The 23415-nt window shown below is 44.7% G+C and overlaps 1 protein-coding gene across 5 annotated transcripts in view; it reads left to right on the top strand.

Annotated features, from left to right (window-relative positions):
- abr (ABR activator of RhoGEF and GTPase) overlaps window positions 1–23415 on the top strand; it is a 244661-nt gene that overhangs the window by 117888 nt on the left and 103358 nt on the right. For all 5 annotated transcript variants that reach the window (XM_024431737.2, XM_024431738.2, XM_024431739.2 and 2 more), the window contains 4 exons: window positions 2096–2194; window positions 5582–5767; window positions 10738–10845; window positions 18961–19021. In XM_024431737.2, coding sequence (XP_024287505.1) covers window positions 2096–2194; window positions 5582–5767; window positions 10738–10845; window positions 18961–19021 — 454 coding nt within the window. The remainder of the gene's footprint in view (window positions 1–2095; window positions 2195–5581; window positions 5768–10737; window positions 10846–18960; window positions 19022–23415) is intronic.

Below are 23415 nucleotides of genomic sequence, written 5' to 3' on the forward strand. Positions count from 1 at the left end.
TGCTGATTACATGGGAAGGATTTGCTCCTGTTAATAATTAATCCACCTCCCGCTTCCACTCATTCTGCACACACACACACACAGTCACACCCACACACACACACAGTCACACCCACACACACACACAGTCACACCCACACACACACAATTCAGCAGAAATTCCCAGTAGACAGCCTCATCAACAGTTGTCAGATGGTATCAAAGATTCTGTTTTACATGTATCATTTGTCTGTCTGTTTGCTCTGATACAATATGTTACTTTTCCTTTGTTACCTTCACCTGTTGACTGCAGCTATATGTTAAAGACATGCTCCGGTACTTTGGCTCCTAGTAAGTCTTTTTTTAAACCTCCCGCTTTGGGCTTAAACCTCCCACAGTAGAGCGAGAGAGAGCAATGACGTGGTGCACATATCAGCACATTTGTGACGCATTCATCCAAATTTTGGCGACCACTTTCTTGGTCACTACTTTCAGTACTACTGGCAAAAAAGTATACAAAGTACCAGATAATATCTTTAAAAATGGTTGGTGTGGATACATTATAAGAGCCATGGGACTAGTTTGTGTGGTTGGTCATTAAGTTGACCCTTGAGTTCTATGGGTGTGGTGAGAGAGACCGTACGCTATAATAATACATTATACTACTGGGCCCTGTCAAAAAGTTTCATCTGACAGGTTTTATGAGAACACAGTCTATTGTTTTCCTTAAAGGCAATCTGCAGTTCAAATAACTCCCTCCCCTGTTTTGGTAAAAAGCTCAGGGATGGGGCTGGAGAAATGTAACCACTCTCATATTCGTAGACAGAACTATGGATGGGAAGTCTCACCATCAATGATATCAACATGATAGTTTGAACCATGTTTTCAAGCTATACAGTATTTGTTTACAATTACATTGTTTACAAACAATGGAATAAAACAAGCTTATATTTTGGCTTCTGATGGGATATGACTGTCCTTCAAGAATCAATGAATATCATTGCTTTAGAATTCCAAAAATGGATGGACCAATCACAGATTACCACTTTAAGTTTTAGTGTGAATACATTTAAATTAAAGCATATAAATGGGAGTGCTCAAAAAGCCTCTAAATTTGGTTTACAGGCTATTAGTCTTCTGGGTGGGACTTCCCCAAGACTGAGCAATACAACAACTGTACCATTTATGTAATGTTTCCAAAAGGAAAATAAACCCTTGTTTTTTCCAGACATGTTTGGTATTAAAATAAACAGCCAGTATTTTATTAATTCATGTGATCTGGCTGTTGAGTCTTCTGCTATTCTCCTTTCACATGAAATAGTATTGTAACTGAAATCCATACTGACTACTTTTAAGGATCTGGAGGTATGAAACTAGTTAATTCAACCCTGAGAGCCACATGAGTCGGAATGAACTGTAATATGGGTTTGTATTGTCAGAACTGGGCCCTTTGATCACATGAAAGCACCTGTCTAGGGCTGTAGCTTACATTGTGCTCTCTGGGTGTACACTGTGTGTGCGTGTAACCTGTTGAAGGCTAGTATGTGTCGTTTTGAAACGCATCCCTGGTGTGTGTGATTGTAGGTGTGGTTTAGTAGGACAGCAGTCAGGGTGAGCTCCTGGTCCTGCTTTAACAAGAAGGGTCTGAACCTGCCCAGCCTTATCCACACACACTCTCCCTCTCTCTTCCTACCTCCTCCCTCGCTGTCTCTCAGGGCCAAAACAAACACCTCCACTTGGACTTGATTGCCCTCTGCCTGCCTAGTGCCCATGACTAATTGTGGGAGGAGAGTAGAGGGCACCAGGAAAATGGCCTCTCTTGTACAAATACAAATATATGTGCACTCATACAAGCTATGTACACACAAACTCCCATCAAGATTTGAATCTGCTTGGATATTTTCCTTTCCAGTGAGAGGCCTCACTTAAAGTTATGAGCCAGTCCATAGTGTTTGTGCACGTGGCTGTGGCCCTACAGACAGAGCCAATGTGTTTATTCCAGTACTGTGTTGAACACCACCATGCCCTGCCACCGCTGTTTTGACATACTGTAGTATCTTAGTAGTGTATAGAAGCATGTATGACTGATGTCCTTTTCTTTTGGCCTCTCTCTCAGGGTGACATCGAAAAGGGTCTGGAGATGAAGAAACTGGTTCTGTCTGGCTTCCTAGCCAGTGAGGAGATCTACATCAACCAGCTGGAGGCTTTGCTTCTGGTGAGGCGTGCGCGCACACACGCTCACTATCAAGGACACGATATGGTGGACTTACCCCCGCTCTTCCCTTTCCTTTATGTAGTGCTGTCTGTGTGGGACTCTGCTGGACAGCATTAGCCCTCAGGCCAGTGTGTCGGCACCACGGTGGCTCCAAGTAGAGCCGCATGGGAGACTGGGTTCCTAAAAGCATTATGCGTTTTCGAGAAGTTGTGCTCTCATCTCTGTGAGTGCTATTAGTGGTTAGTGGTCAGTCATATTTAGAACCGAACAAAGGCCAAGCGTATCCTGAACCAGGATGACTGTGTACCCCATGCAACTGCAGCTTGATGTCACATCCTGTTTGTCTCTGCACAACTGTAAAATGGGTTCAGTATTACAAACCATGGTCTTAAACAGGAACAACCGTTACGAGTGCAGCCGGTAGTCTAGCGGTTAGGTTAGAACGGGATCCTGAGTGGCGCAGCAGTCTAAGGCATTGCATCACAGTGCTAGAGGTGTCACTACGGACCCGGGTTCGATCCCGGGCTGTATCACAACCAGCCGTGATCGGGAGTCCCAAAGGGCGGTTCACAATTGGCCCAGCATCGTCTGGGTTTGGCTGGGGTAGGCAGTCATTGTAAATAAGAATTTCTCCATAACTGACTTGCCTAGTTAAATTAAGTTTAAATCTAAAAATGAAATAGTGTTGAGCCAGTAACCGAAAGGTTGCTGGTTTGAATACCTGATCCATCAAGGTGAAAAATCTGTGCCCTTGAGCAAGGCACTTAACCCTAATTTGTAAAACAACACATTTCGCTGCACCTCTCCTGGTGTATGTGACAATAAAATATATATATATAAACTATAAACAGCAGTTGGTTCCACAACCTCCTCAGTTTTATGTGAAGTGGTGCAGGGCAGAGGACTGAATGGACGGCTGTGTGTTGTGGTGCGTCCTGCAAGATTTCAGTGGGCCTGGCAGGTCTGGCGACACACCGGGGCGCTTTCCTGGTTGAGAGGTGATGGTGATGTATGGTGGATGTGTTTATCTGGTTTGGCTCCACCTGCTCGACCAGCGCCACTCTGCCCAGACACACACAGCCCAACACATTGAAAACAATGACGTCCTGCCGTGGTAGGTAAAACACTATCTGGATACAGCATACACTTCCTACAGAAAGTATTCATACCCATTGAATGTATTCCACATTACAGTGCTGTGAAAATGTATTTTCCCCCTTTTGAATTTTCTCTACTTTTGCATATTTCAGATCTTCAACCAAAACCTAATATTAGATAAAGGGAACCTGAGTGAACAAATAACACAACAATTATGTACTTATTTCATGAACAAAGTTATGCAACACCCAATGCCCCTGTGTGAAAAAGTAATTGCCCACTTACGCCCAATAACTTTTGCTGCAATGACTCCGACCAAACGCTTCCTGTAGTTTGTTGATCAGTCTCTCACGTCGCTGTGGAGTGCATTCCACAGGAAGAACCTCATACCAACATTCAAGCATGGTGGTGGTAGTGTGATAGTTTCGGGATGCTTTGCTGCCTCAGGGCCTGGACGACTTGTCTTACTAGAAGGAACCATGAAGACTGCTCTGTATCAGAGAATTCTACAGGAGAATGTCAGGCCGTCCGTCTGTGAGCTGAAGCTGAAGTGCAGCTAGGTCATGCAGCAAGACCTTCAAGTCTACATGAAAATGGTTAAGCAACACATTTGAGGTTTTGTAATGGCCTAATCAAAGTCTAGACCTAATCCCAATTGAAATGTTGTGGCAAGACTTGAAATGAGCCGTTCATGCTTGAAAACTCACAAATGTCAGTGAGTTAAAGCAGTTCTCTATACAAGACTTAGACAAATTTCCTCCAAGGTGACGTAAGAGACGGATCAACAACTACAGGAAGCATTTGGTTGCAGTTAAATGTGGCACAACCAATTATTGAGTGTAAAGGACCAATAACGATTTCACACAGGGGAATTGAGTGTTGCGTAACTTTGTTAATTAAATACATTTAAATAAGTGTCAATGTTTTGGTTATTTGTGAACTCAGATTCCCTTTATCTAATATTAGGTTTTGGTTGAAGATCTGATAACATTCCGTATCAAAATTATGCAAAAATCAAGAATATCAGAAAGTAGGCAAATTAGTTTTCATGGACTGCATGTGTTACAGCCTGAATAAAATATGGATGCAATGTATTTTTTCCATCCATCTACACCCAATACCCCATAATGACAGGGAAAACGTGGAATTATACATTTTTTCAAATTTATTGAAAATTTAAATACAGAAATCTAATTTATGTAAGTATACACACCCCTTTGCTATGACACTCCAAATGGAGCTCAAGTGCTTCCAATTTCCTTTGGTCATCCTTGATGTCACTACAACTTGATTGGAGTCCACGAGTGGCCAATTCCAATTGTTTGGACATTATTTTTTCAATATTTTTTTTAAATGTCACCTTTATTTAACCAGGTAGGCCAGTTGAGAACAAGTTCTCATTTACAACTGTGACCTGGCCACATAAAGCAAAGCAGTGCGACACAAACAACGACATGGAGTTGCACATAAACATGCAGTCAATAACACAAAAGAAATGAAAAGTAGAAAAATCTATGTACAATGTGTGAAAGTGTAGAAGAGTAGGGAGGTAGGCAATAAATAGGCCACAGAGGCAAAATAATTACAATTTATCATTATAAACACAGATGTTTATTACAATGGGTCAACACAAGGGGCATTTAGCCCATAGCATTGCTTATGAAAGCTAACATTCTGTAAGCTTATGAATAGCTTTCTCATAGTAACACTATTGTTACGACACTGATTTTCAACCGGGATGTGGAGATGGAGGACCTTAGCAACACATGAATGACGTGGTGGGGTGATTCTGTTTTGATTGGAGGGAAAATATTTGTGATATCCTCTCTTTTGGATTTCCTTCAGGGTATTGAAACTCTTATCTGTACTTGATAAGCCTGGGATCATCCGCCAGTCCCTGGCTTATCAAGAACAGATAAGAGTTTAGCTATCTGGAGTGAAATCCAAAAAAAGAGGCAGTGATGTCACTCTGGTGCTCAGGCTTGGTGCCTGCGCAAACATTTCTAAACAACATTTTGGGATGTTTGGTTCGATATGTAATTGTGGTCTGTTCAGAGCTGTGTTTCCATCAGTACTAAAAGGAACATCTCAGCTCTATTCTACTCTGTTCTCCAGTCTTTGGTCATGCTGCAGCGCCCACCCCTAATAATAAAGCACTGCTGAGCACCGCCCAGGATCATGATGATTTATGTGTTGAAAGCGTCAGTGCCGGTATACACACATACCGGTACACACACAAACACACACTAACTCTTTTCTGAATGTGTGTGTGTGTGTGTGTGTGTGCAGCCCATGCGCCCCCTGAAGGCGACAGCCACCACCTCCCAGCCGGTGCTGACCATACAGCAGGTAGAGACCATCTTCTATAAGATCCAGGACATCTTTGAGATCCATAAGGAGTTCTACGACGCCCTCTTCCCTCACATCCAGCAGTGGGATGAGAAGGTCGCCGTCGGACACCTCTTCCAGAAACTGGTAAGGGTGGCAATCAATCAACCAACCAAGCTGTCAGTCAATCATTCAACTGGTCAATCTATCATCAAGATTGATTTTTGATTGAGTTGAATTAGGTGTGTTAGTAGTACTGGGTTGGAGTACAAACCTGCACAACTCTTGAGACTCCAGAAAGATGGAAGAACAGGAAGTTGGAGGACAACTTGGAAATCTAGTTCAAATGAATTGTATTCCAGTGTCTGCCTGCCTGCCAGTGCCTCCCCTTCCAAAGCATAATCTACTAGTCTTCCAACGTTTACAACCGTTATTCAGAAATTAGGGGGAGAGAATTTTTATTAGAGAAAAATAGACTATAGTATCCTTAACAGTGCTAGTAAAGGATACTATAATAATCACATTTCACGTTGGATTTATTAACTACAAAAAGGTTCGCTGTATTTTTATGTATATTCTGGTGCTGCTCCACACACGCAAGCTCTGGTCCAGCATTTAGCCAACCTTCTGAAGTTCAACTTCAAATACAATCATTGATCCTTCATAGAAGCCGGTCATCCGTGGGTATGATTATGCAGGCCTAATTCAGGTGTCATTAACAACAAGATGCCCAGCGCTTCCTCCTAGCTCTCTCCCCACACGTAAAATTTCAGTTGCAAATCGCGCCCTGCACTTGTCTGTCCGATGCATTTAAATAGCTTGCCTGCTCCAAAGCAAGCTGCTCGATCCGCTAAATGCCGGATTTAAAAAATATATATTTCAGAGGTTTAAAAATGAAAAGAAAGGAACAATATAAACAGTTGGGTTTTTGGGGTTCGATCTGAACCAGTTCAGAACTTTATTTTGCTGGGCAGAACAGTGGAACGGAACATTACATTGTTTAAAATTATTAACAAAATTATTGGAAAATTATTTTGATTCCAGCCCCTGATTGTAACTGCATAGATTTCACATGTATGGTATCACCTCCCTCTGTTCAATCTATACCCCTCTAGGATAAACATTCAATTACACTGGGGTCTGCCCAGACATTTGTCTCTATTCTGCTCCCACTCCCCCATCCATCTCTCTCCCTACATCAGTTTCTCTAACAGGCTGATTTCTGACAATTAAATTGTACTGTACTGTAGGGTACAAGGGTCTTGTGAACATTTATCACCCTCTTCCTGTCCCTAGTACCCTCTCTCGCTCTCGCTCTCGCTCTCGCTCTCGCTCTCGCTCTCTCTCGCTCTTATTTATTTATATATATATGTGTGTGTGTGTAGACAGTAGTTTTGAAAGTGGTGTTCTACAGCATTCATTTGGTATGTCCTGCGCATTTTTACATTTCTTATTATGTGTTATGAATCCAATTTGTATATAATGTACACCGTCTCTTTCCTGGATTACACTGCTCATTAAACCCCAGAGTGTGGAGCCTGATTGGTTTAGGGAACGGTTCCATGAATCTGATTGGGTTAGGAGTGTTCTGTCTCATAAGGAAGGTCTCTAAAGGAGTTAGGGCTCTCCATGTGATACAACACCACTCTGACAGAGCAGACTGATGTGATTAGCAGTTAGTACGGTGTTCCACTTAGTATGGTGTTCTGCATTTATGTGACTGTATTGTTTTGTCGTAGAAGCAAAGTTTTAACCTCCATTTTCAATTGGATAGAAAAGATTCTAAATGTTCATTATACTGACGTAACTGTATATTCGGTTAATTCATTTAGTACGTTTTCAGTGGAAGACATCAAATTACGCATGTGCATGCGCACACACACACACACCACAGATGTCTCGCCGACATCCATTAGCAGAATCATCCAGTTCCATCTGGGAGGTGTGTGTGTGTGTGTGTGTGTGTGTGTGTGTGTGTGTGTGTGTGTGTGTGTCGCATGGCGACTAAACATTTAGACAGGCCTGTCTGTGAGGGAGCCACCAAACAGTGTACAGATGGTGTCATAATTACACAGCACACTCCCCACTGCTCCCTGTGTGGGGCACTGGAGACACTACAGTAGAAACAGAGAGGGAGATGCAGGGGGATCAAAGGAAAGAAGCGAGGGGAAAGAGAGAGGAGGGGAAAGAGAGAGGAGGGGAAAGAGAGAGGAGGGAAAGAGAGAGGAGGGGAAAGAGAGAGGAGGGGAAAGAGAGAGGAGGGGAAAGAGAGAGGAGGGGAAAGAGAGAGGAGGGGGAGAAGGAGGGGAAAGAGAGAGGAGGGGAAAGAGAGAGGAGGGGGAGAAGAGGGGAGAGGAGGGAAAGAGAGAGGGGGAGAGAGAGGAGGGGAAAGAGAGAGGAGGGGAAAGAGAGAGGAGGGGAAAGAGAGAGGAGGGGAAAGAGAGAGGAGGGGAAAGAGAGAGGAGGGGAAAGAGAGAGGGGAGCAAGAGGGATGGAAATCGTCAGTGTTCCAACTCCTTTCTTTCCCTCTATTTATTTTTTGCTTTCTTTCTCTCTCCTATCCTCTCATACATATTTCTCACCCTCTCCTATGTCTCAGGGTGTTTTCTAGTACCTAAGTGAGAGACGGAAGTGCTTCTGGTGAGAGACCAAAGTGCTTCTGCCAAGGATGTACATGTTGCTAGGAGACAGCCTTTGCCATGACGACTGATTGGGTCAGAGGGTTCTCTCCAAATCTGCAGGGAAAGATGGGTACAGGGGAGCATAATGGAAGATGAGCTAGAAGGGGAGAGAGGAGAAGGGAAAGAATATTGATCTCTGCTTTGAAGTGTCCTCAGAGACCTCATGGTTTCTCCACTTCTCCTCTCCAACAGTGATAATGCATCACACCATACGGGCAGAGGACGAGAGCGGGGGAGGGAGGGATGGGGGAGGCAAGGCAGAGCACACATACAGTAGCTTAACACGTTCTAATTAATCTAACCTCTCATTTATTTCACAGACTAATACCTTTCTCACTCCCTCCATCAATGTCTTGACTAGCTCTCCCTTGTCCCTTCACCGGAGCTGTTTATGTATGCATATTCATTTCCTGGTCCAATTGCCTTCATTAGAATGCACAGAGAGGCCTGGGCGTTGCGACTGGCTGATTTGACTGTGCTCCAATCAGGAATGTGGGACCCGAAGCAGGGAAGGGCATTGTGGGGATATGATTAGAAGGTGTCCAAGGGAGAGATAGCTTCTAGCCAGCGGAGCCACGGCCCTGCTAACTCTGGTAGTGTGTTGGAGTTGATTTCAAATCACTCCTGGACTCGATGGAATTTGTAGTCTGCATCGTTCACAATAGATGTTCTTCACGCCTCTCAGGAGAGATCATTTGAATGGGCATTAATTTGGAGCCAAACAGGGGTGTCAAACTCACTTTGCCCCTGGGGACGCATAATAGTCCTCTATCCATCTTTTTATTTTATTTTGCTATGCACTCTTACTGTGTAGTTTTCATTTGGGGGATTCTTAGTGAGCTGGACACAGTCAAGAAACTGAATGAATGTAGGTCCATTATCATTACTACACTGTTTCCATTTGGTTTTAGTCATTTTAAAGTATATTGAGTTACATTTTTATACAGTGTATTCGCGAAGTAGTCAGACCCCTTCCCCTTTTCCACATTTTGGTAAACGTTACAGCTTTGATCTAAAATGTATTAAATATACATTTTTCTCATCAATCTACACACAATAACCCATAATGACAAACATTTCTGCACCATTGACGGTCCCCAAGAACACTGTGGCCTCCATCATTCTTAAATGGAAGAAGTTTGGAACCACCAAGACTCTTCCTAGAGCTGGCTGCCTGGCCAAACTGAGCAATCAGGGGAGAAAGGGCCTTGGTCAGGGAGTTGACCGATGGTCTCTCTGACAGAGCTCTAGAGTGTCTCTGTGAAGATGGGAGAACCTTCCAGAAGGACAACCATCTCTGCAGCACTCCATCAATCAGGCCAGATGGAAGCCACTCCTCAGTAAAGGGCACATTGACAGCCCGCTTGGAGTTTACCTAAAGGACTCTCAGACCATGAGAAACAAGGTTCTTTGGTCTGATGAAACCAAGATTGAAGTCTTAGTACTGATTCCAAGCGTCACGTCTGGAGGAAACCTGGCACCATCCAGGGATGTTTTTCAGCGGCAGGGACTGGGAGTCAGGATCCAGGGAAAAATTATAAACTTAGCGATCCTGAAAACCTGCAACAGAGCGCTCAAGACCTCAGACCGGGGTGAAGGTTCACCTTCCAACAGGACAACGAGCCTAAGTACACAGCCAAGACAAAGCAGGAGAGGCTTTGGGACAAGTTTATGAATGTCATTGAGTGGCCCAGCCACAGCCCAAACTTGAACCCGATCAAACATCTCTAGAGAGACCTCAAAATAGCTGTGCAGCGACTCTCCCCATCCAACCTGACAGAGAGGATCTGCAGAGAAGAATGGGAGAAACTCCCCAAATACAGGTGTACCAAGCTTGTAGCTTCATACCTAAGAAGACTTGAGGCTGTAATCACTGCCAAAGGTACTTCAACAAAGTACCGAGTAAAGGGTCTGAATACTTATGTAAATATAATATTTCACTTTGGTATTTTTTATAAATTTGAAAAAAATTATAATAACCTGTTTTTGCTTTGTCATTATGTGGGGTATTGTATGTAGATTGATGAGAGGGGGGAAAAACAATTTAATAATTTTAGAATACGGCTGTAATGTAACAAAATGTGTACAAAGTCAATGGGTCTGAATACTTTCTGAATGCATTGTATATATACATTTATTTAACTTTATGTATTTACCTCACGGGCTGTATTTTTGACACTCCTGCTCTTAAGCTTTACACTGTATAGAAATGTGATTGGGTTCCTCTTAGAGGGAGTTGAATTGCGTCATCCAATACCCCTCTCCAGTCTTGGGTGTAGTATGGGTAGTTCTAAACATAGAATAAAATAAAGGAAAGTTCATTTAGGAGTGGACTTCCAGACAGCGTCATTTTCATTCTCCTTCTCTTCATCATCCTCCTCCTCCTCCTCCCTCTCTCCACGGTGTTAATATTGTGTCCTCTCCTCTGTGCTCCAGGCCAGCCAGCTGGGGGTGTACAAGGCTTTTGTTGACAACTACAAGACAGCGGTGGAGACAGCAGAGAAATGCAGCCAGGCCAACACCCAGTTCCAGAAGATCTCTGAGGTAGATGTTGGTCACACACGTAAACACACAAAGCACACTCACACCATGCACATCAGTTGTGAGGGCTGAAATGTGTACTAATATATGGTGTTGTGTATGTATTTGTGTGTGTGTGTAGTTTTGGGGGCCGTGTGTTTTCCCAGCCCGACAGTCTGCTTCATCAGCTCCATTCCTCTTCATTAGCTCCATGCAGCCTCAACCAGGCTCTGGGTGTGTGTGTCTCTGGGTGTGTCTCTGGATGTGTGTCTGGGTGGGTGTGTGTGTCTCTGGGTGTTTCATGTTTGTGGGTGTGTGTGTCTCTGGTAGAGGTCGACCGATTATGATTTTTCAACGCCGATACCGATTATGATTTTTCAGCGTCGGTACCGATTATTGGAGGCCCAGAAACCCTCGATACCGATTATTGGAGGACCAAAAAAGCCGATACCGATTAATCGGTCGATTTTTATTTTATTTGTAATAATGACAATTACAACAATACTGAATGAACACTTATTTTAACTTCTATAATACATCAATAAAATCAATTTAGCCTCAAATAAATAATTAAACATGTTCAATTTGGTTTAAATAATGCAAGAACAAAGTGTTGGAGAAGAAAGTAATATGTGCCAATATGCAATATGTGTGTGCCATGTAAAATATGGGCCATGTAATAAAGCTAACATTTCAGTTCCTTGCTCAGAAGATGAGAACATATGAAAGTTGGTGTTTCCTTTTAACATCTTCCTTTTAACAGTCTTCAATATTCCAAGGTAAGAGGTTTTAGGTTGTAGTTAATATAGTATTTATAGGACTATTTCTCTCTCTACCATTTGTATTTCATATACCTTTGACTATTGGATGTTCTTATAGGCACTATAGTATTGCCAGTGTAACAGTTTAGCTTCCGTCCCTCTCCTCGCCCCTACCTGGGCTCGAACCAGGAACACATCGACAACAGCCACACTCAAAGCAGCGTTACCCATCGCTCCACAAAATACTCCAAATCTAAAAGCAAGTGACGTTTGAAACAGTATTAGCGCACACCCAGCTAACTCGCTAGCCATTTCACATTGGTTACACCAGCCATTAGGCTGATAGGCTTGAAGTCATAAACAGCGCTGTGCTTGCGAAGAGCTGCTGGCAAAACGCACGAAAGTGCTGTTTGAATGAATGATTATGGGCCTGCTGCTGCTCAGTCAGACTGCTCTATCAAATCAGACTTAATTATAACATAATAACACACAGAAATACAAGCCTTTGCTCATTAATATGGTCGAATCCGGAAACTATCATTTCAAAAACAAAAGATTTATTATTTCAGTGAAATACGGAACCGTTTGGTATTTTATCTAATGGGTGGCATCCATCAGTCTAAATGTTCTTGTTACATTGCACAACCTTCAATGTTATGTCATAATTACGTAAACTTCTGGAAAATTAGTTTGCAATGAGCCAGGCAGCCCAAACTGTTGCATATACCCTGACTCTGCGTGTAATGAACGCAAGAGAAATGACACAATTTCACCTGGTTAATATTGCCTGCTAAACTGGATTAGTAGTTATAACTAGTGATTATGATTGATTGTTTTTTATAAGATAAGTGTAATGCTAGCTAGCAATTTACCTTGGCTTCTACTGCATTCACGTAACAGGCAGGCTCCTTGTGGAGTGCAATGGTTAGAGCGTTGGACGGGTTAACTGTACGGTTGCAAGATTGGATCCCTGAGCTGACAAGGTGAAAATCTGTCGTTCTGCCCCTGAACAGGCATTTAACCCACTGTTCCTAAGCCGTCATTGAAAATAAGAATGTGTTCTTAACTGACTTGCCTAGTTAAATAAAGGTTAAAAAAAAAACGGAAATCGCTGCACAAAAATACAGATTTCCGATTGTTATGAAAACTGGAAATCGGCCCTAATTAATCGGTCGACCTCTAGTCTCTGGGTGTGTCTCTGGGTGTGTCTCTGGGTGTGTCTCTGGGTGTGTCTCTGGGTGGGTGGGTATCTCGGTTCTCTGGGTGTGTGTGTCGGTGGGTGTGTGTGTCGGTGGGTGTGTGTGTCGGTGGGTGTGTGTGTCGGTGGGTGTGTGTGTCGGTGGGTGTGTGTGTCGGTGGGTGTGTGTCGGTGTGTGTCGGTGGGTGTGTGTGTCGGTGGGTGTGTGTGTCGGTGGGTGTGTGTGTCGGTGGGTGTGTGTGTCGGTGGGTGTGTGTGTCGGTGGGTGTGTGTGTCGGTGGGTGTGTGTGTCGGTGGGTGTGTGTGTCGGTGGGTGTGTGTGTCGGTGGGTGTGTGTGTGTGTCGGTGGGGGTGTGTGTGTCGGTGGGGTGTGTGTGTCGGTGGGTGTGTGTGTCGGTGGGTGTGTGTGTCGGTGGGTGTGTGTGTGTGTCGGTGGGTGTGTGTGTGTGTCGGTGGGTGTGTGTGTGTGTCGGTGGGTGTGTGTGTGTGTCGGTGGTGTGTGTGTGTGTCGGTGGGTGTGTGTGTGTGTCGGTGGGTGTGTGTGTGTGTCGGTGGGGTGTGTGTGTGTGTGTCTCGTGTGTGTGTGTGTGTGTCTCGGTGTGTGTGTGTGTCTCGTGTGTGTGTGTGTGTGTGTCTCGGTGTGTGTGTGTGTGTGTCTCGGTGTGTGTGTGTGTGTGTGTGTCTCGGTGTGTGTGTGTGTGTGTGTGTCTCGGTGTGTGTGTGTGTGTCTCGGTGTGTGTGTGTGTGTGTCGGTGTGTGTGTGTGTCTCGTGTGTGTGTGTGTCGTGTGTGTGTGTGTGTGTGTGTCGGTGTGTGTGTGTGTCGGTGTGTGTGTGTGTGTCGGTGTGTGTGTGTGTCTCGGTGTGTGTGTGTGTCTCGGTGTGTGTGTGTGTGTCTGTGTGTGTGTGTGTGTGTGTCTCGGTGTGTGTGTGTGTGTGTGTGTGGGTGTGTGTGTGTGTCTCGGTGTGTGTGTGTGTCTCTCGGTGTGTGTGTGTGTGTCTCGGTGTGTGTGTGTGTGTGTCTGTGTGTGTGTGTGTGTGTGTGTCTCGTGTGTGTGTGTGTGTGTGTCTCGTGTGTGTGTGTGTGTGTGTCTCGGTGTGTGTGTGTGTGTCTCGGTGTGTGTGTGTGTCTCGGTGTGTGTGTGTCTCGGTGTGTGTGTGTCTCGTGTGTGTGTGTGTGTGTGTGGTGTGTGTGTGTGTGTCGGTGTGTGTGTGTGTCTCGGTGTGTGTGTGTGTCTCGGTGTGTGTGTGTGTCTCGTGTGTGTGTGTGTGTCTCGGTGTGTGTGTGTGTGTGTCTCGGTGTGTGTGTGTGTCTCGGTGTGTGTGTGTCTCGGTGTGTGTGTGTCTCGGTGTGTGTGTGTCTCGGTGTGTGTGTGTCTCGGTGTGTGTGTGTCTCGGTGTGTGTGTGTCTCGGTGTGTGTGTGTCTCGTGTGTGTGTGTGTGTGTCTCGGTGTGTGTGTGTGTGTCTCGTGTGTGTGTGTGTGTGTGTGTGTGTCTCGGTGTGTGTGTGTCTCGGTGTGTGTGTGTCTCGGTGTGTGTGTGTGTCGGTGTGTGTGTGTGTCGGTGTGTGTGTGTGTCTCGGTGTGTGTGTGTCTCGGTGTGTGTGTGTGTGTGTGTCTCGTGTGTGTGTGTCTCGGTGTGTGTGTGTGTGTGTGTGTGTCTCGGTGTGTGTGTGTGTGTGTGTCTCGGTGTGTGTGTGTGTGTGTCTCGGTGTGTGTGTGTGTGTGTGTGTGTGTGTGTGTCTCGGTGTGTGTGTGTGTGTCGGTGTGTGTGTGTGTCGGTGTGTGTGTGTGTGTCGGTGTGTGTGTGTGTCTCGGTGTGTGTGTGTCTCGGTGTGTGTGTGTGTGTGTGTGTGTCTCGGTGTGTGTGTGTGTGTGTCTCGGTGTGTGTGTGTGTGTGTGTGTGTGTGTCTCGGTGTGTGTGTGTGTGTCTCGGTGTGTGTGTGTCTCGGTGTGTGTGTGTCTCGGTGTGTGTGTGTCTCGGTGTGTGTGTGTCTCGGTGTGTGTGTGTGTGTCTCGGTGTGTGTGTGTGTGTCTGTGTGTGTGTGTGTGTCTCGGTGTGTGTGTGTGTGTCTCGTGTGTGTCTCGGTGTGTGTGTGTGTGTGTCTCGGTGTGTGTGTGTCTCGGTGTGTGTGTGTCTCGGTGTGTGTGTGTCTCGGTGTGTGTGTGTGTGTGTCTCGTGTGTGTGTGTGTGTCTCGGTGTGTGTGTGTGTGTCTCGGTGTGTGTGTGTGTCTCGGTGTGTGTGTGTGTCTCGGTGGTGTGTGTGTGTGTGTCTCGGTGTGTGTGTGTGTGTCTCGGTGTGTGTGTCTCGGTGTGTGTGTGTGTGTCTCGTGTGTGTGTGTGTCTCGGTGTGTGTGTGTCTCGTGTGTGTGTCTCGGTGTGTGTCTCGGTGTGTGTGTGTGTGTGTGTCTCGGTGTGTGTGTGTGTGTGTGTGTCTCGGTGTGTGTGTGTGTCTCGTGTGTGTGTGTGTGTCTCGTGTGTGTGTGTGTCTCGGTGTGTGTGTCTCGGTGTGTGTGTGTCTCGGTGGTGTGTGTGTCTCGGTGTGTGTCTCGGTGTGTGTCTCGGTGTGTGTCTCGGTGTGTGTGTGTGTCTCGGTGTGTGTGTGTGTGTGTGTCTCGGTGTGTGTGTGTGTGTCTCGGTGTGTGTGTGTGTGTGTCTCGGTGTGTGTGTGTGTGTGTCTCGGTGTGTGTGTGTGTCTCGGTGTGTGTGTGTGTCTCGGTGTGTGTGTGTGTGTGTCTCGTGTGTGTGTGTGTGTGTGTGTCTCGGTGTGTGTCTCGGTGTGTGTCTCGGTGTGTGTCTCGGTGTGTGTCTCGGTGTGTGTGTCTCGGTGTGGTGTGTGTGTCTCGGTGTGTGTCTGTGTGTGTCTCGGGTGTGTGTGTGTGTGTCTCGGTGTGTGTGTGTGTGTCTCGGTGTGTGTCTCGGTGTGTGTGTCTCGGTGTGTGTCTCGTGTGTGTGTCTCGGTGTGTGTGTCTCGGTGTGTGTCTCGGTGTGTGTCTCGGTGTGTGTGTCTCGGTGTGTGTCTCGGTGTGTGTGTCTCGGTGTGTGTGTCTCGGTGTGTGTGTCTCGGTGTGTGTCTCGGTGTGTGTCTCGGTGTGTGTGTCTCGGGGTGTGTGTGTCTCGGTGTGTGTCTCGGTGTGTGTGTCTCGGTGTGTGTCTCGGTGTGTGTCTCGGTGTGTGTCTCGGTGTGTGTCTCGGTGTGTGTGTCTGTGTGTGTGTCTCGGTGTGTGTGTGTGTGTCTCGGTGTGTGTGTGTGTGTGTGTCTCGGTGTGTGTGTGTGTGTGTGTGTCTCGGTGTGTGTGTGTGTGTGTGTGTCTCGGTGTGTGTGTGTGTGTGTGTGTGTCTCGGTGTGTGTGTGTGTGTGTGTCTCGTGTGTGTGTGTGTGTGTGTCTCGGTGTGTGTGTGTGTGTGTGTCTCGGTGTGTGTGTGTGTGTGTGTCTCGGTGTGTGTGTGTGTGTCTCGGTGTGTGTGTCTCGGTGTGTGTCTCGGTGTGTGTCTGTGTGTGTGTCTCGGTGTGTGTGTCTGTGTGTGTGTGTCTCGGTGTGTGTGTCTCGGTGTGTGTGTCTCGGTGTGTGTGTCTCGTGTGTGTGTCTCGGTGTGTGTGTCTCGGTGTGTGTCTCGGTGTGTGTGTCTCGGTGTGTGTCTCGGTGTGTGTGTCTCGGTGTGTGTCTCGGTGTGTGTGTCTCGGTGTGTGTCTCGGTGTGTGTGTCTCGGTGTGTGTGTCTCGGTGTGTGTCTCGGTGTGTGTCTCGGTGTGTGTCTCGGTGTGTGTGCGTGTGTGTCTCGGTGTGTGTGCGTGTGTGTGTGTGCCTCGGTGTGTGCGTGTGTGTCTCGGTGTGTGTGTGTGTGTGTGTGTGTCTCGGTGTGTGTGTCTCGGTGTGTGTGTGTGTGTGTGTGTGTCTCGTGTGTGTGTGTGTGTGTGTGTGTGTCTCGCTGTGTGTGTGTGTGTGTGTGTGTGTGTGTGTGTGTCTCGGTGTGTGTGTGTGTCTCGGTGTGTGTGTGTGTGTGTGTGTGTGTCTCGGTGTGTGTGTCTCGGGTGTGTGTGTGTCTCGGTGTGTGTGTGTCTCGGTGTGTGTGTGTCTCGGTGTGTGTGTCTCGGTGTGTGTGTCTCGGTGTGTGTGTCTCGGTGTGTGTGTCTCTGGGTGGGTGGGTGTGTGTCTGGGTAGCTGGATGTTGTCTCTGGGTGGGTGTGTGTGTTTCTGGGTGGGTGGGGGTGTGTGTGTGTGTTTCTGGGTGTGTGTGTCTCGGTGTGTGTGTCTTGGTGTGTGTGTGTGTCTCGGTGTGTGTCTCGGTGTGTGTCTCGGTGTGTGTCTCGGTGTGTGTCTCGGTGTGTGTCTCGGTGTGTGTCTCGGTGTGTGTCTCGGTGTGTGTCTCGGTGTGTGTCTCGGTGTGTGTCTCGGTGTGTGTCTCGGTGTGTGTCTCGGTGTGTGTCTCGGTGTGTCTCGGTGTGTCTCTGTGTGTGTCTTGGTGTGTGTGTGTGTCTCGGTGTGTCTCGGTGTGTCTCTGTGTGTGTGTGTGTCTCGGTGTGTGTGTGTGTCTCGTGTGTGTGTGTGTGTGTGTGTGTCTCGGTGTGTCTCGGTGTGTGTGTGTGTGTGTCTCGGTGTGTGTGTGTGTGTGTGTCTCGGTGTGTGTGTGTGTCTCGGTGTGTGTGTGTCTCGGTGTGTGTGTGTCTCGGTGTGTGTGTGTCTCGGTGTGTGTGTGTCTCGGTGTGTGTGTGTCTCGGTGTGTGTGTGTCTCGGTGTGTGTGTGTGTCTCGTGTGTGTGTGTGTGTCTCGGTGTGTGTGTGTGTGTCTCGGTGTGTGTGTGTGTGTGTCTCGGTGTGTGTGTGTGTGTGTCTCGGTGTGTGTGTGTGTGTGTCTCGGTGTGTGTGTGTGTGTGTCTCGGTGTGTGTGTGTGTGTGTGTCTCGTGTGTGTGTGTGTGTGTGTGTCTCGGTGTGTGTGTGTGTGTCTCGGTGTGTGTGTGTGTGTGTCTCGGTGTGTGTGTGTGTGTCTCGGTGTGTGTGTGTGTGTGTCTCGGTGTGTGTGTGTGTGTGTGTCTCGGTGTGTGTGTGTGTGTGTCTCGGTGTGTGTGTGTGTGTGTCTCGGTGTGTGTGTGTGTGTGTCTCGGTGTGTGTGTGTGTGTGTCTCGGTGTGTGTGTGTGTGTCTCGGTGTGTGTGTGTGTCTCGGTGTCTCGGTGTGTGTGTGTGTGTGTGTCGGTGTGTGTGTGTGTGTCGGTGTGTGTGTGTGTGTCTCGGTGTGTGTGTGTGTGTGTGTGTGTCTCGGTGTGTGTGTGTGTGTCTCGGTGTGTGTGTGTGTGTGTCTCTGTGTGTGTGTGTCTCGGTGTGTGTGTGTGTGTGTCTCGGTGTGTGTGTGTGTGTGTGTCTCGGTGTGTGTGTGTGTCTCGTGTGTGTGTGTGTGTGTGTGTCTCGGTGTGTGTCTCAGTGTGTGTGTGTGTGTGTCTCGGTGGTGTGTGTCTCGTGTGTGTGTGTGTGTGTGTGTGTGTGTGTCTCGGTGTGTGTGTGTGTCTCGGTGTGTGTGTGTGTGTCTCGGTGTCTCGGTGTGTGTGTGTGTGTGTGTGTGTCTCGGTGTGTGTGTGTCTCGGTGTGTGTGTGTGTGTGTGTGTGTGTCTGTGTGTGTGTGTGTGTGTGTGTGTGTGTCTCGGTGTGTGTGTGGGTAGCTGGATGTTGTCTCTGGGTGGGTGTGTGTGTTTCTGGGTGGGTGGGGGTGTGTGTGTGTTTCTGGGTGTGTGTGTCTCTGGTTGGTTGGGTGGGTGGGTTTGTGTGTCTCTGTTTGGTTGGGTGGGTGGGTTTGTGTGTGTCTGGTTGGGCGGGTGGGTGTGTTTCTGGGTGGGTCCTGCTTCTATACCACAGGAGGTTGGTGGCACCTTTATTGGGGAGTACGGGTCTGTGGTAATGACTGGGGCAGAATGAGTGAAACGGTATCAAACACAGAGGGGTTGGGTTAAATGCGGAAGACGCATATCAGTTGAAGCATTCAGTTGTACAACTGACTAGTTATCCCTCTTTCCCTTTCCATGGTTTACAGGTGTTTGATGCCATTCCTTGTTCTGTTCCGGAGATTATTATGAGCCATTCTCCCCTCAACAGCCTCCTGTGTTCTATACCGCTAAATTCCTATACCACTAAAATATTATACCACTAAACCTGTAATACACCAGCAATCACAATTCATTCATTTTCTTCCAGAACCTGAAAGTAAAGGGTCCTAAGGACTCGAAGGACTGTAACACAAATGTCACTATGGAAGGTAAGAGATGAGTTCTAATCTAGATGTGTGTCAGAAGGCTGCTATGGCTCTTTCAGACTCTGTAGCCTTGTCTCTTCTGCTTGTGTATGCAGAGGCAGGCTTAGGGAGGCCAGGCTCCCTCTTGTGCATGCTCGCTTCACTCTCTCTCTGCTTCGCCTCTCTCTCTCTTTGCCTTTCCCACTCCTCTCTCTCTCCTCTCTCTCCTCTCTCTCTCTCTCTCTCTCTCTCTTTGCCTTTCCCACTCCTCTCTCTCCCCTCTCCTCTCTCTCTCTCTCTCTCTGACTATGGGTGTTGGAGATGGACAGAGAGGGGAGGCAGAGAGAACAGAGAAGGAAGTGTGAGATGGAGATTCTACTGGTACTCAGACTGTGTTGTAACTGCACATATGGTAATGTGTGTGTGTGTGAGAGTGTGTGTGTGACAGTACATTTGAAGTAACTTGTGTGTATAGAAAAACCTTTGTAATCTGTCTTTAATCCTGTACTGAGTATTTTGTACGTGTGGGGTGTTTTCTGATTCTATAGTGTGTTGTGTAGCATTAACAATTGCACCTGCCTGTATGTCTATATGACGATATATGTAAGGTTCTTTCTTGGCTGGTACTGTGAATAGGTTAGTGTGGATGTTGCATGGTAAAGTTCCTGGTGTGTGACAGTGTCTTAAATGTAGCCGGCTGTTATTAGTTAATGAGCTGTTTTGTATTCTGGGTAAAGACAGTCGCTACTCTCGTTTCTTGCCAGGTTCTCTCTATCCTCTCATTTTTGCTCAGCGGGAGAGGGAGACAGTCTTTGTGCTTTTCCGCTTCTGGCAGTAGACGTGTGTGTGTGTGTACATATCTGTGTGATGGTTTTACATGTCTGTTGTGCTCACACCTTTCTTTTTTGCATGGTAGGTGGTTAGTGTGTTTTTTTGGTTGTTTGTGCCTGTTCAGAAGTCTACCTGTTTTTACGTATATTTGTCCCCAACGTTGTGTGTGTGTGTGTGTGTGAGTTTAGTGTTGGAAGTTGCGGTGGGATTATCCTCCCTGGCTGGGTCTCCTGTCAGTCTGTCATATCAGCAGACAGACAGCACTCGCCTTTTAAGGTGAAAAGTTTGAGAACATCAGAGGGAAAAGAAAAGGGATGCACCGCGAGAGAGGTGAACGAGAGAGGTGAACGAGAGAGGTGAACGAGAGAGGTGAACGAGAGAGGTGAACGAGAGAGGTGAACGAGAGAGGTGAGAGAGGTGAACGAGAGAGGTGAACGAGAGAGGTGAACGAGAGAGGTGAACGAGAGAGGTGAACGAGAGAGGTGAACGAGAGAGGTGAACGAGAGAGGTGAACGAGAGAGGTGAACGAGAGAGGTGAACGAGAGAGGTGAACGAGAGAGGTGAACGAGAGAGGTGAACGAGAGGTGAACGAGAGAGGTGAACGAGAGAGGTGAACGAGAGAGGTGAACGAGAGAGGTGAACGAGAGAGGTGAACGAGAGAGGTGGGGAAGACTGAGTGTAAGAGGAAAGAGAGGGGGAACAGAGTGTGGAAGAAGATGGAGGAGGATAGTGGTGGAAAAAGGAGGTGGAACCCACTGGACACAGACGTCAATTAAATTCCATAGAAATGACATGGAAACCAGGTTGATTCAACCGGTGTGTGTCCAGTGGGAAGAGGCTGTGGAGGTGTGTATGATTGCTCCAGTAGATGGTGGATGGGTCTCTTTATAAGCAGAGCACGTAGTCAGGACTGACTGTCCCAGACTTCCCCCTCCTCATACACACAATACTGATCAACTGAGTACCATCACCACGCCACTCCAATCAGTGTGTGTATGTGTGGTGTGCGCTCATGTTTTGAGTGTGTGAGCGTTTGAGGGATGTTAAACTGCTCTGGCTGTATTTGGTTCAGCCTGGCAGCAGATCAAAGCGGAGAAAGACCAAGAGAGAGAAGGACAGAAAGACAGAAAGATATGCAGGAATATTTGCAGTACGTGTGGTACAGCCAGACAGTAACAGTTCAAGTAGAGGTAGGCTTTCGGTTAGAACGTTATGAAGTGGAAATGGTTGTCTGTGAAGTAGACACTGTGTTAGTGCTGATGATCACAGTTATACCCGGTTGAGTTCAACTTCACACCGTTCCATCCCACAGATGATAAAGGCCACGTTTTTAATAGTTGTATAAATAAAGTAGGTTAAACACGTTTTTATAGTTGTATAAATAAAGTAGTATAAGCACGTTTTTAATAGTTGTGTGTATAAATAAAGTAGTATAGGCACGTTTTTAATAGTTGTGTAAATAAAGTAGGAAAACACGTTTTTAATAGTTGTATAAATAAAGTAGTATAACATGTTTTTAATAGTTGTATAAATGAAGTAGTATAAGCACGTTTTTAATAGTTGTGTGTATAAATAAAGTAGTATAGGCACGTTTTTAATAGTTGTGTAAATAAAGTAGAAAAACATGTTTTTAATAGTTGTATAAATGAAGTAGTATAAGCACGTTTTTAATAGTTGTGTGTATAAATAAAGTAGTATAAGCACGTTTTAATAGTTGTATAAATAAAGTAGTATAGGCATGTTTTAATAGTTGTATAACACGTTTTTTAATAGTTGTGTAAATAAAGTAGTATAAGCACGTTTTTAATAGTTGTATAAATAAGGTAGCATAACACGTTTTTAATAGTTGTGTAAATAAAGTAGTATAAGCACATTTTAATAGTTGTGTGTATAAATAAAGTAGTATAACACGTTTTTTAATAGCTGTGTAAATAAAGTAGTATAAGCACATTTTTAATAGTTGTATAAATAAGGTAGCATAACACGTTTTTAATAGTTGTGTAAATAAAGTAGTATAAGCACATTTTAATAGTTGTGTGTATAAATAAAGTAGTATAGGCACGTTTTTAATAGTTGTGTAAATAAAGTAGAAAAACATGTTTTTAATAGTTGTATAAATGAAGTAGTATAAGCACGTTTTTAATAGTTGTGTGTATAAATAAAGTAGTATAAGCACGTTTTAATAGTTGTATAAATAAAGTAGTATAGGCATGTTTTAATAGTTGTATAACACGTTTTTTAATAGTTGTGTAAATATAGTATAAGCACGTTTTTAATAGTTGTATAAATAAGGTAGCATAACACGTTTTTAATAGTTGTGTAAATAAAGTAGTATAAGCACATTTTAATAGTTGTGTGTATAAATAAAGTAGTATAAGCATGTTTTTAATAGTTGTGTGTATAAATGAAGTAGTATAGCACGTTTTTAATAGTTGTGTGTATAAATAAAGTAGTATAAGCAAGTTTTTAATAGTTGTGTGTATAAATAAAGTAGTACATGCATGTTTTTAATAGTTGTGTGTATAAATAAAGTAGTATAAGCACGTTTTAATAGTTGTACAAATAAAGTAGTATAGGCATGTTTTAATAGTTGTATAAATAAAGTAGTATAACACGTTTTTTAATAGTTGTGTAAATAAAGTAGTATAAGCACATTTTTAATAGTTGTATAAATAAGGTAGCATAACACGTTTTTAATAGTTGTGTAAATAAAGTAGTATAAGCACATTTTAATAGTTGTGTGTATAAATAAAGTAGTATAAGCATGTTTTTAATAGTTGTGTGTATAAATAAAGTAGTATAAGCATGTTTTTAATAGTTGTGTGTATAAATAAAGTAGTATAAGCATGTTTTTAATAGTTGTGTGTATAAATAAAGTAGTATAAGCATGTTTTTAATAGTTGTATAAATGAAGTAGTATAGCACGTTTTTAATAGTTGTGTGTATAAATAAAGTAGTATAAGCAAGTTTTTAATAGTTGTGTGTATAAATAAAGTAGTACATGCATGTTTTTAATAGTTGTGTGTATAAATAAAGTAGTATAAGCACGTTTTAATAGTTGTACAAATAAAGTAGTATAGGCATGTTTTAATAGTTGTATAAATAAAGTAGTATAACACGTTTTTTAATAGTTGTGTAAATAAAGTAGTATAAGCACGTTTTTAATAGTTGTATAAATAAGGTAGCATAACACGTTTTTAATAGTTGTGTAAATAAAGTAGTATAAGCACATTTTAATAGTTGTGTGTATAAATAAAGTAGCATAACACGTTTTTTAATAGTTGTGTAAATAAAGTAGTATAAGCACATTTTTAATAGTTGTATAAATAAGGTAGCATAACACGTTTTTAATAGTTGTGTAAATAAAGTAGTATAAGCACATTTTAATAGTTGTGTGTATAAATAAAGTAGTATATTCACGTTTTTAATAGTTGTGTGTATAAATAAAGTAGTATAAGCATGTTTTTAATAGTTGTGTGTATAAATAAAGTAGTATAAGCATGTTTTTAATAGTTGTATAAATGAAGTAGTATAATCACGTTTTTAATAGTTGTGTGTATAAATAAAGTAGTATAAGCACGTTTTTA

Source organism: Oncorhynchus tshawytscha, linkage group LG09 (assembly GCF_018296145.1).
Source record: "Oncorhynchus tshawytscha isolate Ot180627B linkage group LG09, Otsh_v2.0, whole genome shotgun sequence".
Taxonomy (NCBI): domain Eukaryota; kingdom Metazoa; phylum Chordata; class Actinopteri; order Salmoniformes; family Salmonidae; genus Oncorhynchus; species Oncorhynchus tshawytscha.